At 42.6% G+C, this 18,768-nt stretch overlaps 1 protein-coding gene across 1 annotated transcript in view; it reads left to right on the top strand.

Annotated features, from left to right (window-relative positions):
- Positions 1 to 18,768, top strand: part of FOCAD (focadhesin) — a 438,419-nt gene that overhangs the window by 375,245 nt on the left and 44,406 nt on the right. Inside the window, 3 exon segments of the mRNA XM_030194211.1 lie at positions 6,833 to 6,961; positions 12,433 to 12,548; positions 13,998 to 14,258. Coding sequence (XP_030050071.1) covers positions 6,833 to 6,961; positions 12,433 to 12,548; positions 13,998 to 14,258 — 506 coding nt within the window.

The following is an 18,768-nucleotide window of genomic DNA, read 5'->3' on the forward strand; positions in this document are numbered from 1 at the left end:
TGCGGGCGTGGAAGAGGAAAGCCGCACCAGTATTGGAATCTGGGGATGTTGCCCATATACCACATAGAAGGCAGAAGATCTGATTGCTGTGCTAACATGGTTATTATAGGAGTACTTAGCCCAAGGAAGTAGAGATGCCCAGTCATCTTATTACTCATTAACGTAGGCTTGGAGGAGGCACCTTAGTGTCTGGGTTACCCTCTCCATCTGGCCATTAGACTGAGGGTGATAGGCTGAAGAGAAGTCTAACTGGATGCTGAAGTTCTTACATTGTTTCTGCCAGAAGCGAGAGGTTATCTGAACTCCACAATCACTGACTATGAGTTCCGGCAGTCCATGGAGACGAAAGATCTCCTTAATAAAGAGCTGGGCTAAGGAGGTACCTGACAGAAAGGAGTTCAGAGGAACAAAGTGTGCCATCTTAGAGAAGCGATCTACCACCACCCAGATAATGGTATGCTGTTGAGAAGGTGAAAGATCGTTGACAAAATCCATGGCAATGTTTGATCACGGTCACTCGGGAACTGGAAGAGGCTAGAGCAAACCCCACGGGAGCACTTGCACTGGCTTATTCCTGGCACAATTGACATACGAGATGATTTATTTTTGCACTTCCCAAGCCATTTGAAGCCACCAATAATGGCATTCCACCAGCCAGAGTGTCCTCTTTATTCCCGGGTGGCCTGACAGTTTAGAGTCATGCACCCACTGCAAGATCATCCTTCTTAGTCACTTGGGAATCAGCGTCTTCCCAGGAGGCACTGTAATCTGGGAGACAGCCAGAATTTTCCTTGGATCAATGATATGTTGAGTCTCACAGATGGTGCCAGTGGAGTAGAAGGACCGGGAAAGAGCATCAGCTCAGGCATTCTTCTCTGCTAGATGATATGTGAAGTGAAAATTAAAGCAGGAAAAAGAGTGACCTCCTGGCCTGATGGGGGGTTCAGTCTTTTGGATTCTTGTAAACATACCAAATTCTTATGGTCGGTGGTGATGGTGAACGGGAGTGCAGCCCCTTCCAAAAGTTGTTTCCACTCCTCCAGGTCTATCTTGATGGCTAGAAGTTCACGATCCCCAACGGTATAGTTCTACTCAGCCGGGATGAATTTCTTAGATAAGAAGGAACAAGGCAAAAGTCTTCTGCTGGGGGAGGTCTGAAAGAGGATGGCCCCAGCCCCTATGGAGGAGTTATCCACTTCAATAAAGAAGAGGCGTGATATGTCAGGTCATAGCAGTATGGGAGAAGGCAAGCTGAGCTTCAGTTGACGAACTGCAGTTGTCCACCTCTTTGCATTTGAGAGTGATGAGAGACTACTACTATTTAGCATTTTTGCTGTATAGTTGGAGTAATTGTGTATAAATTGCCGGTAACAGTTGGCAAAGCCCAAAAATCTCTGAAGGGCCTTAAGGCCTGTGGGTTGTGGCCAGTCCTGGATTGGTGCAGATTTGTCCGGATCCATATGAAGGCTGGAAGAAGAAGCTATATACTCAAAAAAAAAAAAAAAAAAAAAAAGAGGGAAGGGCTGTCTGCTCAAAGGAACATTTCTTCATCTTAGCATATAGGCCATTTTCCTATAGGCGCTGCAGCACCGTCTTGACATGAATTTGATGCTCAGACAGGGAGGTTGAGAACATCAGAATGCCATCTAGATAGACCAAGACACAGGAGTAAGGGAGGTCTTGGAACACCTCATTTATGAAGTGTTGTAAAACAGCGGGGGTATTGCATAATTCAACCTGCATCACCAGGTATTCGTAATTTCCATCCCTTGTGTTGAAGGCTGTTTTCCAATCATTGCCATCTTGGATACGGATTAAATTATAGGCCATACAAAGGTCCAGTTTGGTGGCAGTGGTGGCCCCTGTAAGCAGCAAGGAGTATTTATTCTTGTCAGTGATCATGTTCAACCCACAGTAATCAGTGCATGGCTGCAAGGATCCATCCTTCTTCCCTGCAAAAAAGAATCCTGCTCCTGCTGGAGAAGTGGAGGAATGAATAAAATCCTGTCGCAAATTATCATGGATATACTATATCATAGCTTTGGTTTATGGAATAGAGAGCACATAGACCTTGCCCTTGGGTGGCATCTTACCCAGTAAGAGGTCAATAGGGCAGTTGTATTCTTAATGAGGTGGTAGGGTCTCAGCTTGCTTCTTGCAAAACACATCCATGAAGGCACCATACACTGCAGGAAGACCTAGGAGTGAGCATGACTTGGCTTTAGCCAGAGGCAGCCAAGGGTGCACTGGAGTGAGGCAGAAATGAAAGTAGGTCGGACCCTAGGTCAAAATGTCCCCAGAGCGCCAGTTGACATGGAGTTCATGTTTTTCTAACCAGGGAAAACCCAGATCAACTTGGTTGACTGACTTAGGGATTGTGCAGAATTCTATGACTTCCTGGTGTAAAAGGCCCACTTGGAGAGAGATGGGGCTAGTTATCACTGCCAGGTGTCCAGGCAGTGGGTCTCCATAGATTGGTGAGATAAAAAGTGGTTTCCAGAGGGGATTTACAGGGATCCCATGCTGGTGTCAGTCGCTTGTCCACCATTGGCCCCTGCATCAAGGAAAGCTTGATCCAGGATTTGTTTGTCTCCCCACTGCAGGGTGACTGTTAGAGTGATGAGGGAGGTTAATGTAGTTCAAGATGGGCCTAGGGATGCCTCCCAGCCAACCCTAGGCCTTAGAAATTCCTGGTTTCATGGGACATCTAGTGGCATAATGTCCTGAGTCTACACAATATAAGCAGAGGTCTTGTGTTTTGTGGCATCACTTTTCCTCCTTGGAGAGTCGAGAATGCCCCACATGCATTGGACCCTCCTCCAATGGGTAGCCACGGTGGGGGGAGCCTGGGGTAGTATCAGCCGATGAAACCATATGGGCTAACCCTGATCGCCCCGTCCCTTGGACCTCTCCTGGAAACAGACATCAATCCTTATGTAGAGGAATATGAGGTTGTCCAGATTGGGTGGCAGGACAGGTCCCGTCTGTAAACTCATCCTTAATGCGCCCTGTAAGACCCTGCCAAAACACCACCACCTGGGCTTCTTGGTTCCACTGAAATTCCGAAACTAGGGTCCAGAACCACATGGCATACTGGTCCACAGTATGTTCCTTGTTCAAGGCGAGGTAGCTCAGTCGCTTCTTAGGGCTGCCCCAGCTCCTTGAACACCTGCTGGAAATAAGTGAGGAGGTCTGCCAGGCTGGACATAATCGGGTGATCCTATTCCCACATAGCGGGTACCAAGGTCAGCACCTGCCCAGAAAAGAAAGACAATGAAGGTGACCTTGATGCGGTCAGTTGGAAAGCTGGCTGGCTGCAGTTTGAAGTTCATCAACATAAAAATATAAGAGTAGCCATACTGGGTCAGACCAATAGTCCATCTAGTCCAGTATCCTGTTTTCTGAACAGTGGCCAAGCCAGGTCACAAGTACCTGGCAGAAACCCAAACCGTGGCAACACTCCATACTACAAATCCCAGGGCAAGCAGTTGCTTCCTATGTCTGTCTCAATAGCGGACTATGGACTTTTCCTCCAGGAATTTGTCTAAACCCTTCTTAAACCCAGATACACTAACTGCTGTTACCACCTCCTCTGGCAATGTGTTCCAGAGCTTAACTATTCGTTGAGTGAAAAAATATTTCCTCCTATTTGTTTTAAAAGTATTTCCATGTAACTTCCTCAAGTGTCCCCTAGTCTTTGTACTTTTGGAACGAGTAAAAAATTGATTTACTTATACTCTTAACACTGATTAATGAAAACTTGGCAGGCGTTGGGGTCTCTATCAAAGCGTGGCAACACCGCAACTCGTGGAGCCAGAGGTGGAGCCACTGGGGCGGGCCCTGGAGGATTCATCACCACTGGGGCTCCAGTATGCATCACCGTCAGCTGAACATACACCCCCTTAAGGGTTTCCAACAGTTGTTGTAACTGAGCCCTTGGAGAAGGTGAGCCCTTGGACCATAAAAAGATTGGCTCTACCTGGTCGATGTAAGTGCCACACAGGCCCTTGTCAACAGTTGCTGATGGGACTACTTGGCAGAGTCTGGGTGCTGGAGAAGGCAGGACCTGACTCGGACAGACTGAAGCATAAGTCTAGGCAGTGCCTAGCAGACTAGCTGGAACACGACAGGGTTTGTCTAAAGGTTGGCTCTTAAGAGAGCCCTTGGGTGCTAGCCCAATGGACGTGAGACCAGGGAGTAGCTGGAACGGCAGTACTGGAAACAGGAACTGGCTAGGCACAACTCTGGAAGCCTGTTACGGAAGCACTGGAGGAGTGTAGAGCACTTTCTTTTATACCCCTAGCCAGGAAGTGAGGTCATCTGTCAGCACCCCATCTAGGGCTAGAAAAGGGAAGTGCAGCATCCAGGAAGTAAACACTCAAGACATAGGCATAGCATGCTACAGGACTCTAGTGGCTTCCTGAGCTAGTTGAAGGGCGTGACACCTCTATTGCCCCTGAAATCTCCCTCCCTCCCCCCCACAAAAAAACCTTAGATTGTGAGGCCAGTAGATACAGAAAAGTACCTGTATATAATATGTAAACCATTTTGATTGTATCACAAAAAGGGTATATCAAATTCCTAAGTAAATAAAGCTGGTAAGAGGCCAGTGCGGCAATTTGTTTAAAAGTTATGTTTCTGCACTTCAGCCATGCAGTGTGGAGTTGCTAGGCCTCTCTGCGCTGCAGGGGCTGCTTGAGCAGAATTAATACCACTGGCTCTTTCAATTCTGGGTGTTTTTTTGCATGCAGTTAATACCAAAATACTTTCCTGTAATGTCCAATATTCTTAATTCTCATTTGGCTTATCCACTCTTTGCTGATGTCTTCATAATTTATTTTCTAGAAAACTGAGCTTTAATAAATCCATGTTATTTTTCTATTCCCTTTCTTGCATTGTTCTTTAAGTCTGTATTTCCCTATTTCTGTCTCAGCACCAGCTCACAAACTTGGGGGTGTATTTGAATCTGGTTTTTTTTTTAAGACTCATATTTCTTCTGGCCTTCACTCTTTTTGGTAAAGATGGTCATTATGTTGTAAGAATATCTAGAGTACTTGATGTGAAAGTACAAATACAGTTGACATTGATTATCAGGAACACAAAAAATACAAAATGCAAATTATTTTAATGGATCAGGGATGGAAAGAGAGCATTATGATATTTGTATCTCTCATTGTTAAGGGTAGTGTGTACATTTTGTTAGCTCTTTACAAGGCTGTTTTCCATTCTAGTATAAACGTAGATGAAAAGCATCAGGTTCAGCACAAAGTTCCAGTCATTATATATTCATCCAATAATGTAGAAGAACCTACTCATGAGTTCAAGTATGGGTGTGGTTGATCTTGGAGGTAAACAAATCATAATGTTGTGTATTTCTCAGTTCAGAACATGTTTCCTTAAACCCTTGATCTTCACGCCTGGTCCTCAAGGATCGCCAGCAGGTCAGATTTTCAGGATATCCTAATGAATATGCATGAGAAAGATTGGCATGTCCACAACTTCCATTTTATTCAAATATCTCTCTTGCATATTCATTATGGGTATTCTAGAAAACTGACCTGTTGGTGGTCCTTAATGACTGATGGTGAAGACCAAGGCCTTAAGCCATTCATCAAGTGAATTACAGTCCAATTGGTCAGCTTAATTTCCTTAAAATGTAAGACCTTTGAAGTCAGAATGATTGAATATTTTAACACCCAACAGAAAGGACTTAACAAGGATCTGGGGTTCCTAGCCCATTATAAACCATAAAGCTGTATTTCTCTGTTGATCACCCTCCCCTCACCTATCCACACCTATCCTGTTAGAATATCAATGATATGCTTTGATGGCCCCATGCATACCTCCTACCCACCCCCATCCTCCCAACCTGTCAGACTGTCATAGTAATGCTTGAATGTTTTCACTTATATACACTGTCAGCTAGCACATTTGCTTATTTCCGATCTGACGAAGAAGGGCAACCTTCGAAAGCTAATCAAGAAATGTATTAAGTTATGTCCAATAAAAAAGGTATCATCTTATTTTCTTTTCCATGTTTTATTTTGTTTGATTTCTATTGATAACCTTAAGAGTGGACTAACACGGCTACCACACTCCTCTATTTAAAATGTGGAAACTTTTCTTTAGTGCTAGGTTACTTATCAAAGCTACCATCCTATTTTACGTGTAGTTCACTAGTTGACTTCTGGTTTCTCTTCTTCCCTGTGTGCCTTCTTTAATTAGTGCAGAAGATGTAATCTCTCATATTCCTTATTTTCATTATGCAAGTCCATTATTTGCATCTCTTCACTAACGCTTTATTTTCATTTCACTGCTCCCAGTATCTTCCATTTGCATCTTTGAATACTGTTCTGTTTCTCTTTTCTCTCTGCTCTACTTCTCTTCTCTACTCAATTTGTAGCGCTATGTAAATGCTAAATAGTAGTAGTAGTAGTAGTGATCTCCCTGAAAAACCAGACCTGCTATTTCCCACCACTGTCTTTTCCTGTGTTTCTCCAGCTGTCAGAAATTATGCTGTTGTCTGCTGTGACTATTTTTACTTTATTCAAAAAATATATAGTATAAACCCACCTATTTTCCTCCTATTCATTTATCACTCTGAGCAATCTCCCACTTGAGCTGTTCTTTTTCTGAATCTGTTTATTCCACTCTTAATACTTTGGCTAACTCTACCAGTTGTACTGTTATGGATTGCAAAGAATTTTTAAAAGGTACTCTACAAATAATATTTTGTGTGTTTTTTCTAAATTTTCTCTTCAGTGCCCCTAGGTTGTACTGATAAAGGTGACAAATATATCTTGTACTTTATTTTTATGTATTTTCTTTGTAGGTCCTGAATCAGTTCTTCCTCATTTGGTCAAGGTGTCATTGGAGCCTATTGCTGCAGCTGGAAATAACTACCAGTATCCTCCCATAAACTGGGCTTCCATTCTGTCTCCTCTGATGAGACTGAAATTTGGTAAATCTTCAGCTTCATGAATTATATTAATTAGAACTGAATATACTATGTAAATCGCTTTGGTTGTACCATGGAAAGGTGGTATAACCATTACCTTTTGAACTGGATATATTAAAGGACAACATTATGTTAATTCTGCAAGCTGATGAGCAAGATTTACTCTGTGTGTTTACCAGCACTAACTGATATATGTATAACTGTGTGTGTATGTATGTATGTATATATCTAATATAATAATTTGCTCCTGCAACGTTCCAATGTGTTTCACTGGGATCGTAACCATCTCCTGACGTCACTCTCCTCCAACGTTCTCTGTACATCCCTCCCTCCCTCCCAGTTCCAGGGTCCCCCCTCCCTCCCAGTTCCAGGGTCGTCGTCCCTCCCTCCCTTCCAGTTCCAGGCCCCCTCCCTCCGATTTTTAAAACTCATCTTCACTTACCACGTTGGGGTTACGGCAGCCAGCGGCAGCAGTGTTGTTTAGGTTCTTCTACATACTTCTTATATGTAGAAGCTCTGATGTTTAGATATTCTACATATTCGTATTGGTATGCTAATACTTATAATTTATGATTACATATTCGGCAATGCTATCTATACATATTGTGCTGCTGAATATAAACATGTAGATTAGACATTTCCAATTATTCCCAAGATGTTTTAGGGAAAAAGTATGTAATGTGACCGTATCTAGGAAAGCATGACTAAAGTCACAACAAAATGAGGTGTTAATGAATTCTGTTAGGGAAAACAATTTGTAATACAACAGTCCAAACACTATTATGTGGAATAAGAAGCAGTTACTGAAGTTCAAATGACTGCTTTTGAACCCATGACATAAAAATCAACCACTCTCAACATTTTGGATCTTCGACTTTAGTCATGTTTTCCCAGAGACAGTCACATATAGGATTTCAAAATACAGAAATTTAGGTTTTGTAGAAATCATATTCCTTTAAAAGAGCAGTTTTAACCTCCTGCACCTCACTTAGAGGGTCTGTCACTAAAGGTTAGTATAAGTTAATTGCAGCAGGGCCCATAGGAATAAAATGGGTCCTGTGGCAGATAATATGCTCTAATCTTTACTAAAAGACTCACTTAGAGAGAGATCTTTTATAGATCTATTTTATCTATAGGGAGACATATATATAGAGATTTTCTGGCTGAGGTGTCCATAGCCAGAAATCATAAAAATATGGCTCCTTCTGTAATTTGGCTATCATAGACCTTGAATCCTTGGCCATCTCTCTGATTGGTATTTTAAGCGATGTGCAGCTATGGAAATTTTTACAGCCATCTGAATACTAGACTTACCCTTTTAATGGAATGTAATTTTTATAAGCCTGATTTTTGAATTGCTTTGCTGCCCATCTTTACCTTGAACTTTTATGCTTCTTTATTTATATTTCTTGTTCACTTTTACAGTGATAGCTTAAGGTGAAGTAAACCTATAACATAGACTTTTTTAAAGAAGTACAAATAACTGTAAAATCTAAAATACGCTTGACATCAAACAATAACAAAATACCAAATAAGCATGCAAAAATTATTAAAACTATTTTTTAATCTTATTCTTGATACAAACCCCTGGATTCTATATGGCGCATCTAGAGATCCATGCCATAATTTAATCGTATTCTGCAGCAACACGCATAACTTAACTGGCTTAACAAGCCAATCAGTGTTAACAGCACTTAACAAGCAATAATGAACACAAATTGGCAATAATTAAAATTTACATGTACAGCTCACCAAGCGTATTCTATAATGCAGTGTGCCTAACTTCTAATGTGCATGCAGCCAATAAGGGACATGGTAATGGCTGTTTCTTGGATGTTCCAAAATTTACACTCGCAGTTAGAGAATATGGCCCAGTGTGCCTAAATCTACTTGCCAGGATTTACACCATGTATTCATTGGTATAAATGGATGCACTTAGTTTTAGTCGCTGGGATGTCAACTAAGTATATTCTATATACCGCGTCAAAATCTAGGCACTGCTTATAGACTACTCTTAGGTAAAAAGGTTTTCTGATGGATTTTTTAGGCACCATAAATAGAATCCCACCCAAAATGCTTAAACAGACTCAAGTGAAATATGTCCAAACTGCCCACTGATAAAGTACCCTCATGAATCGTAAGTGCATGTTAAATCATTGTTGGATTACAATCTCTTCTAGTAGTCGCCTTACTTTCTTACTCTCTTACCCATCTATATGTTCCATTTTTGCTTGTACCCTTCAATTAAAATGTTCTATTATGTATTAAGATTTATTTACCGCCTTTTGAAGGAATTCACTCAAGGCGGTGTACAGTAAGAATACTACTACTACTACTATTTAGCATTTCTATAGCGCTACAAGGCATACGCAGCGCTGTACAAACATAGAAGAAAGACAGTCCCTGCTCAAAGAGCTTACAATCTAATAGACAAAAATAAATAAAGTAAGCAAATCAAATCAATTAATGTGAACGGGAAGGAAGAGAGGAGGGTAGGTGGAGGCGAGTGGTTACGAGTCAAAAGCAATGTTAAAGAGGTGGGCTTTCAGTCTAGATTTAAAGGTGGCCAAGGATGGGGCAAGACGTAGGGGCTCAGGAAGTTTATTCCAGGCGTAGGGTGCAGCGAGACAGAAGGCGCAAAGTCTGGAGTTGGCAGTAGTGGAGAAGGGAACAGATAAGAAGGATTTATCCATGGAGCGGAGTGCATGGGAAGGGGTGTAGGGAAGGACGAGTGTGGAGAGATACTGGGGAGCACCAGAGTGAATACATTTATAGGTTAGTAGAAGAAGTTTGAACAGGATGCGAAAACGGATAGGGAGCCAGTGAAGGGTCTTGAGGAGAGGGATAGTATGAGTAAAGCGACCCTGGCGGAAGATGAGACGGGCAGCAGAGTTTTGAACCGACTGGAGAGGGGAGAGGTGACTAAGTGGGAGGCCAGCAAGAAGCAGATTGCAGTAGTCTAAATGAGAGGTGACAAGGGTGTGGACGAGGGTTTTGGTAGAGTGCTCGGAAAGAAAGGGGCGGATTTTGCGGATGTTGTAAAGAAAGAAACGACAGGTCTTGGCGGTCTGCTGGATATGAGCAGAGAAGGAGAGAGAAGAGTCAAAGATGACCCCAAGGTTTTGAGCTGAGGAGACAGGGAGAATGAGAGAGCCATCAACAGAAATAGAAAACAGGGGGAGCGGGGAGGTGGGTTTGGGGGGGAAAATGAGAAGCTCGGTTTTGGTCATATTTAATTTCAGGTGGCAGAATAGGTCAAACATGAGCAATAGGCAATTACAGCAGTAAAAATATTCAAATAACAATACAAAGTATTGTATGGTATACTACTTACAATACGTAATTAGTAGAGCATTATAGTTAATAGTGAAGGGTAAAACAAGATATAAGACAGTAGGAAGAGTTAGAAAGTAAGGTGACTGATTTAAAGAAAGTTGCACATGAGTACGGAGAGATGGCTAAATATTATCTCAGCTAGGGTAGGAGTAGATAAACATGTCCTGCTGCAGTATGTGCAGCCTGAGTCACTCCTTGTGTGTGTGAATGAGACTAACAAGTTAGTTACTTCTTCCATTATAGGCCTGGTTGAAGAGCCAACCTTTCGCCTGCTTCCTGAAGTCTTGTGTTAAGCGAAGCCTTTCAGGTAGTGCATTCGAGAGTGTGGGGGCTACTCCGGAGAAGGCTCGCTTGTGGGTATCACATTGTGTAATGCCTTTTGGAGAGGGTGTGGTTAGTGAAAGTCCTTGGGAGCACCTTAGTATCCTTGGCGGTGTGTGGAGGCTCATCCTATTTTTCAGGTACTCAGGACCATTTCCTTTCAGGGCCTTGAAGATCAGACATAGAGTTTTAAATTTCTCCCTGTATTGTACTGGTAGCCAGTGAAGTTTTTGCAAAAATGGTGTGATGATGTCACGTCGCTTGCAACCTTCTATGAGTCTTACATCCATTTGCTATATCCTGAGTAGAGGACCCACAAATAATCATTTTTCCTTTTCTTCAAATCTATCTGCCTTTTTATGCTCAAATCTGCTGAGAACTATGGATCAAACAGAATAAAAGTTGTTAAACAACTAAATAAATAAATACCTTTCTGATATGTATATAATCCATTCCATTTTTTCATTTGATATACACATTTTTACAGTTGATAAAAACAAAAGAATCCAGCAAATAATAACTAAAAAAGGTTACAAATTAATCTACCACATAAACATATCTAAGGAAAAAATGCAGTTCTTGAAAGGGAAAATCCAGTATAGTAATCAAAAATAAGACCAAAGAATAAAGCTCTGGGAAATCACAGACTAAAATGCATTAGACAAGTCCCAATTCACTGCTTGTTCATAACATATTCATAGGTTGGGCTTTGGATTTTAGGTTTAATTATTTGCATTTCCAGGACTACACTGAAGGTGAGTAGATATGCTACCCAAGAGGACTTATAATTTACATCTGAGGCAATTGAGGGTAAAGTGGCTTGCCAAAAATCATAAGGAATGTTGGTGAATAAAGTGGAATTTGAATCCTGGCTTCTCGAGTTTTGTCTGCTTGTGTAAATCGTGTTTTTTTTTTTTCTCTTTCTCTTGTGCCCTTTGTTCCATAGATCACGATAATTCCTGAAAGTCTTATTGAGAATACAATTTTGAGCATGTGCATTTTCATTTATGTACACACAAATTGTAATCTCTGGTCATGTACATACAACCAAAATGTCTATATTATGTAAATGATAGCGGGGATGGGACGACTTCCCTATGAAGAAAGACTAAGGAGGCTAGGGCATTTCAGCTTGGAGAAGAGATGGCTGAGGGGGAGACATGATAGAGGTATATAAAATAAGGAGTGGAGAGGAACAGGTGGATGTGAAGTGTCCACGCTTTCCAAAAAATACTAGGACTAAGGGGCATGCAATGAAACTACAGTGTAGTAAATTTAAAACAAATCAGAAAAAACTTTTCTTCACCCAACGCATAATTAAACTCTGGAATTCGTTGCCGGAGAACCTGGTGAAGGCGGTTAGCTTGGCAGAGTTTAAAAAGGGGTTAGACGGTTTCCTAAAGGACAAGTCCATAAACCACTACTAAGTGGACTTGGGAAAAATCCACAATTCCAGGAATAACATGGATAGAATGTTTGTACGTTTGGGAAGCTTGCCAGGTGCCCTTGGCCTGGATTGGCCGCTATCATGAACAGGATGCTGGTCTCGATGGACCCTTGATCTTTTCCCAGTGTGACATTACTTATGTACGTATGCATGTGTACATATATAGTCTTTCTTTCTTCATACGAATAAAATGTTTGCAATATATGTATATATGATAATTATAGCTATAAATATTGAGCATGTGTTACATTTAAACACACCTGTATAGAGATGGACACATGATCTCTTTACTGCATTTGAAGGAATAAATAACATTTAAATCCAAAATGGAAATCAAGAAGGTATAATAAAAGTATTGTTTTCTCAATAGGAGAAGAGGTCCAGCAGCTCTGCATTGAACTAGCAGTAACACAAGCCCAGTCATCCCAAAATGCTGCAGTGTTCCTGGGGATGTGGGTTGCACCACCTCTGGTCTACAGTCTCAGCGTATGTATTAGTTTATGCACTCTGCATACATGATAAACACCAGTTAATTTTCAAGGCCAGCATAGTGGTTTGAGTAGATCTATTGTGTGCCTTGGGTAGGGGAAAGATGAGATGCCAGAGGACCCTGTGTTGAATAGTAGGGATGTGTACAGAAAAAAAGTTTGGGTTTGGGTTTCTTTTTTTATCATTTTAATTTTCATTTGGTTCATTCATTTTTTGGATCTCCAAAACTCAGTTGTTTCATTTTGATCCATTAAAATCAGTGGGGAAAGCAATATTGGACTTCAGCAGTGGAGTTTTCCATTCAGTATTTATGAAACTTTCTTTCTTAAAGCTTGCTGGCAGACAACTTCAGAGGCAGCTGCACCACCACAAGACACCACAAGTGATGTAAATACCCTATGGTGTCTGAGCACCCTTAGCTAGGGCATGCATAGTCCATGCCACTGACACAGGTAGACCATCAATCAGAGAGCCCCCCAAAATTACCTGCTTTCTCTCCCCCCCCTCCCCCAATGAGACAGTCATTGGCGCAGAAAAGAATTCTCGCTGGTGATCTTGATCCGCCCCATCTATAAAAAAAAAAAAAACAGCAGCTACCCTGAAACCTGTTGGTCCCCACCTTAGGATACTTGTGCTGATATTTTTTTCTCACTTCCTATTGACTTCCACATGAAGTCAAAAGGAATGTTAAACCTCTCATAGATTATAATGGTAACAAAATGAATGGGTTTTGTTTCATTTGGGAACCATTCCTGCTCATCCCATTCGAAACAAACAAAAAATAGTCTTATTTGTCACATTTTACAATTCATTTCAAAATGAATGCAGATCTCTACCACTTCTGAGAGTTCCATGGAACTTGTTCCTATGTGAGCTCCCTCAGTTTCTATTTTGTGAATTTCAAGCCTCATTCTGGTGTTCCAGTACCCTCTCTCAGTGGTTCCAAGCCTCACTCTGGCATCTCCACCCACTTCTTTCTGCTCTATAGAGCAGTTTGTGGTGATCACTCTCCCTTAACAACATTTGTTGCTAGATGCTGTGCTCTGAAGAGAGACACTATGACCAAAGCAATGCTCAGACAACAAAGGTAGAAAAAAAGTATTTTTTTCTGAAGTTATTAATTGTAATATGCCAGCTTTGGGAAATGTTCATCCCCCCTCTCCCTCCCCCCTGGGCCCCACTTCCTTGGGTGCAGTGATGTGGTGTTGTAGGTGGCTCTGCTGGGGAAGAGGGTGGGGGAGTGTACAAGAGGATTGCATAGAGGTGATGGAGAGAGAGAGAACATGTGAGTGAAAATACAATGATATTGTGACAGTGTGCTATAAGGATCAAGTAAATCTGGAAGGGTACCATCAAGTAAAGCTTGATAAATAGTATTGTGGAAAACACCACATGTATGTAATATTCACCTTTGTGTTATGACAGTAACTGTATTTGATCTCACAGATGAGAACCAGAAAACACCTATTCATTTCATTGCCACTATGGATGAAATATGTCTCAGAAGACAAGCTACAGACTTTTGCAGAAGTTTTTATGGTGCAGCACTTTGAAGCCAAGAACAGACTGAAGAACCAAGAGCTGTGCCTGAGTGTCTTGGAAGGAGTGAACCAAGGCCTGAAGCTTCCCAGTCCTCCCCAGTACTGCTGGAGTGCCTTATGTAAGATAGCAGAGAAAATATATGAGCTTTTACCAAATAAGATTCAGGTAGGTAAAATAAGCTGCCTCGTGTTTTTCAGAAGGCAAAATAAAATGATTAAAACTACTTGCCATAATATGCTATGAATGCAAATAACCTTGGTTCAGAATGGAACTTGATTCAAAATGTACAAATTGGACAAACATATGAAATACGTCAATCATAGTCTATTTATTATAATAGTAAGGAATGTCATCTTGCATTCATTGCATCCTTAAACCATGACTGCTGGAAACTTGACAGTGGATCAATCATTCTACACATTTCCTGTTTCTTATACTCTGCCTTTAGCCATCTCATTTTGGGATGGGGAATTAAAGTGAAGAAGTAAAAGAGCCACTGTAGAAGGAAAAGTGGGGAGAGAAATTGCATAGGAAATGGGGAGAGGACTTAAGCAATGGTTGTGGGGGCGGGGGGGGGGAGAGGAAAACAAGGCATGGAGGTGAATATTGAAGGAGTGAGAGCGTGGTATCAGGGCTGGGAAATGTCACAGGATTAGTGGAGGAATGGGGTTTAAGATTGGGAGGCATCAGTGGCATGAGGCGACAGAGGGACAGGAGAGAATTGAGACTGGGAGGTATAGTGAGACAGGATGAGAAATGAGGCTGGAAGATATCAGTAGGAGGGAAAGAGTTGGGACACAGGCACCTGAATGGGGCTATGGCCCTACCAAGTTTTATCCTCTACAGTGTTGGCAACCAAAGAAATGGGGGGGGGGGGGGGGAGGGGGGTTGAGAATCAGAGCTTGGTTTGTTTGACCCTCCCAAGTAAATTGATGTTCCACTGCCTCTGGGTTGAGAGGTGTAAAGGAGAAGGTGTGTGATGCTGAAAGACATTAGCAACAGAGGCAGAGAGAGAAAGAGTGCTGGACCAAGAGGCATCTTTAGGGCTAGGCAGTAGTAACAGTTGTAATGGGGTCAAGAGGGGATGCACTTCTGAGAGGAAGTAGAGAATGGTACTGGGGATTGATGTTCAGGGTAGAAGTCATGGGTATGGGTTGCATGCCTGAAGGAGGACATGGGATTAGCAGAGCCAAGGTATGAGCATTTAATAATCTACTCTTTTTATTTACTTTTAACTTCATTTTTCTTGATTTTTCTTAAAACTAGGATGGAGATGGCAGAAGAAAGGGCAGATAATGGGAGGGACAGCACTTCTGGTGAGGATATCAGGGCTGATTACACAGAACAGGTCCTGGGTTTGGCAAGGAAAGAGGCCAAGGAGCAGCAGTGACAGAAGGGTGAAGAGGCAGCATCACCAGAATCAGGGAAGAAGAGGAATGGAGTTGGCAGTAGGAGAGGTGAAGTTGATGTGGAAGCAGAAAGAAGAGGAGAAAAGTCATCAGGGAACAAAGAGAGCAAAGTTAGCAGAGTGAGCATGATGGAGGAGAAAGGTCTTCGATGTGGGAGTAGAGGCACTGACTTTGGGGTAGGGGAAAAGTGATCAACCCAAATGGAACTGAGATGTCAGTACTAATAGGAAGGCTAATCAGGTTTGGAGGGTGAAGCCTGCAGTAGGATATGATATCAGGGTGAGGGTGTGAGCAGTTCAGGGTCATGAGGGGAGGTCCTGGAAATGAAGAGAGAAGTCAAAGCAAAAAGAGATGCATATCAGGAGGAAGTGGTTGGTCTTGGTTTCTGCTGTGGTTTTTCTCATTTATCTCTGTTTTTAGAGATAAATGAGAGAAGGTACAGAGAAGGACGATGAAAATCATAGAGGGGTTGGGACAACTTCCCTATGACAAAAGGCTAAAGCGGCTAGAGCTCTTCAGCTTGGAGAAAAGAAGGCTGAGGGGAGATATGATAGAGGTCTATAAAATAATGATTGGAACGGGTAGACGTGAACCGTTCGTTTACTGTTTCCAAAAATACTAGGACTAGGGGGCATGCGATGAAGCTACAAAGTAGTAAACTTAAAACGAATTGGAGAAAATATTTCTTCACTCAATGTGTAATTAAACTCTGGAATTTGTTGCCAGAGAATATGGTAAAGGTGGTTAGCTTAGCGAGGTTTAAAAAAGGTTTGGACGGCTTCCTAAAGGAAAAGTCCATAGATCATTATTAAAATGACTTGGGGAAAATCCACTGCTTCTTTCTGATAAGCAGCATAAAATGTATTGAACTTTTTTGGGATCTTGCCAGGTATTTGTGACCTGGATTGGCCACTGTTGGAAACAGGATGCTGGGCTTGATGGTCCTTTGGTCTGTCCCAGTATGGCAATACTTATGTACTTATTATTTTTATAATTATTTTGCTTTTAATTTATAGTCATATTCTTAAATTGAGTCTATCAGAGGTGGGAAAGGGGGGAGGTGGTATAGGGAGGTGGGGGTCATGGCAGAAAAGTGAGTAGCAGTGGGAGTGGAGATTGATAATGGGAGAAAGAGAACATGGGATGGGGTCAGGGCCAAGTAAAGGAAGCTTGATAAGGGGTGACTGTGAAAGAATTGTGAGGAGGTGTATCTGGTACATCATCAGTGTGGAAGGTAGTTGGAAGTGATGGAGTGCAGAGTCAGATGAGGGAGTTAAGTACAAGGGAAGTGGCATGTCATCAGGTAGGATGAGGCTGACAGAGATGTTAACAGTGACTATGAGGGGAAAGCATGTCATAGGTGGCAGGCAGAAGTTTGTGTGGAAAGGAGAGGTGTCCGTTGTAAGCAGAATGAGAGTGCTGGAGGATATCAGTGCTGGGGGGCCAGGAGAGATGCTGACAGTGGTGGATAGGTAAGGGAGGGATCAGGCGAGGAATCACAGAGGGGTGGTGGTAGGATCTAGGATAAAAGTTAATAGCAGGGGATAGACAAGAATGCAGGAGAGAAGGGATTGAGAGAGAAGTCGGGGAGCTGATGGATGGAGAAAGGACATAAAGGATTCCTACAGAACTCTTAAGACTTCAGTCAGTAGGGGAGGGAAAGGAAATGACAGCCTCCATGCAAGGCAAAGGGCATGTTTGCATCATTCAGCTGGGTTAGCAGTGGTACAGGAGAGTGGGAAAATGGAGGAAGCAGGGATTCAAAGAATTTCTTCTTCACTTCCTCTGTATCTGTCACTGTTCACAGTGTATCTATAACATATACTAATTATGTGATATCATAGGATCTTCAAAGTTAGCTGCATTTGTACTGCTTAACAAACGTCCATTCGGCAGTAAAGTGCAAATCGTCATTGATCCACTGATTCACTATGGGCTTTAATTATCACCAATGCTCAACCTTCATATGCTTGCACATAACTCTTATTCAATGTTCAAAATTTTTTTTTACTTAACTGGCAGCAGCTTTCAGTATAAAAGGAACCTCAGCCAACCAAGGGCGTATCTGAGGTTCGGCGGTAGGGGGGGCAGGGGCTAGAGTGAGGGGGCACATTATAGCCCCCCCCCCCCACCGCCGTCAACCCCCCCCCCCCCCCGCCGTTAACACTCCCTCCCTCCCCCGCCTACCGCTGTCACCTACCCCGAGGTCCGTTTCCTCCGGCTTTTTAAAATATTGCTTCAGCTGGCGGGGGACCCCACCCCCCCGCCAGCCCAGCCGCGATCTTTAACTTTTTCATCCTCGTCGTGCAGCGCGCTGTGAAAGCTGCATGCATCTTTAGATCCAGTTGGATGGAGTCTGTCTGACGTCGCAGCACGTTGACGTTACAACGTGCTGCGAAGTCAGACAGACTCCATCCAACTGGATCTAAAGATGCATGCAGCTTTCACAGCGCGCTGCACGACGAGGATGAAAAAGTTAAAGATCGCGGCTGGGCTGGCGGGGGGTTGGGGTCCCCCTCCAGCTGAAGCAATATTTTAAAAAGCCGGAGGAAGCGGACCTCGGGGTAGGTGACGGCGGTAGGCGAGGGAGGGAGGATTAACGGCGGTAGGGGGGTCGGGGCAAAATCTGCGGGGGCCCAGGCCCCTGTGGCCCCACGCAGATACGCCCCTGCAGCCAACATGGCTAAGTTTCAGATCTTCATCAGGGAAGAGGTTCACTGTAAACAGAGTCAAATCACTGCTGTTTTCTTAAACTATGCAAAAAATAGCTCACAGGGACATATAATCAGGTAGACCTCTTGCAGGATTACTTCACTTTCTTTCACCACATGTCAGATTAAAAATGTAGTCTACCTGATTATACGTCCCTGTCAGTTGCTGTACATCGGTAATTTCTAGTCGACCCATCAAAACTCGACTTACTGAGCACAAATTGAGAATTAAGCATGGTGTTTTAACAACACTGTTAGTACCACATTGGGTGGCATTCTGACATCAATGTAGCGATATCAGATATCAGACAGTGTGCAGTTAGGGTGGGAGAGTGGGAATTCTGAGCAGTCATTGAATCACAAAGAACAAAGATGGATATATTTTTTTAAACCTTGCATTCATTGGGGTTAAATTCGGAACTCGACTGGTGGTCGTTGATGCGATTGGTGGAGGAGTTTTAATTGGTGAACTAATCAGCACAGGGGAATTTTAGTCAGCTGAAGTCTATTTAAACGCTGTTGTCTTTGGAAACGCCATGGCCATATTGACTACAG

This window comes from Microcaecilia unicolor, chromosome 2 (genome assembly GCF_901765095.1).
Source record: "Microcaecilia unicolor chromosome 2, aMicUni1.1, whole genome shotgun sequence".
Lineage (NCBI taxonomy): Eukaryota > Metazoa > Chordata > Amphibia > Gymnophiona > Siphonopidae > Microcaecilia > Microcaecilia unicolor.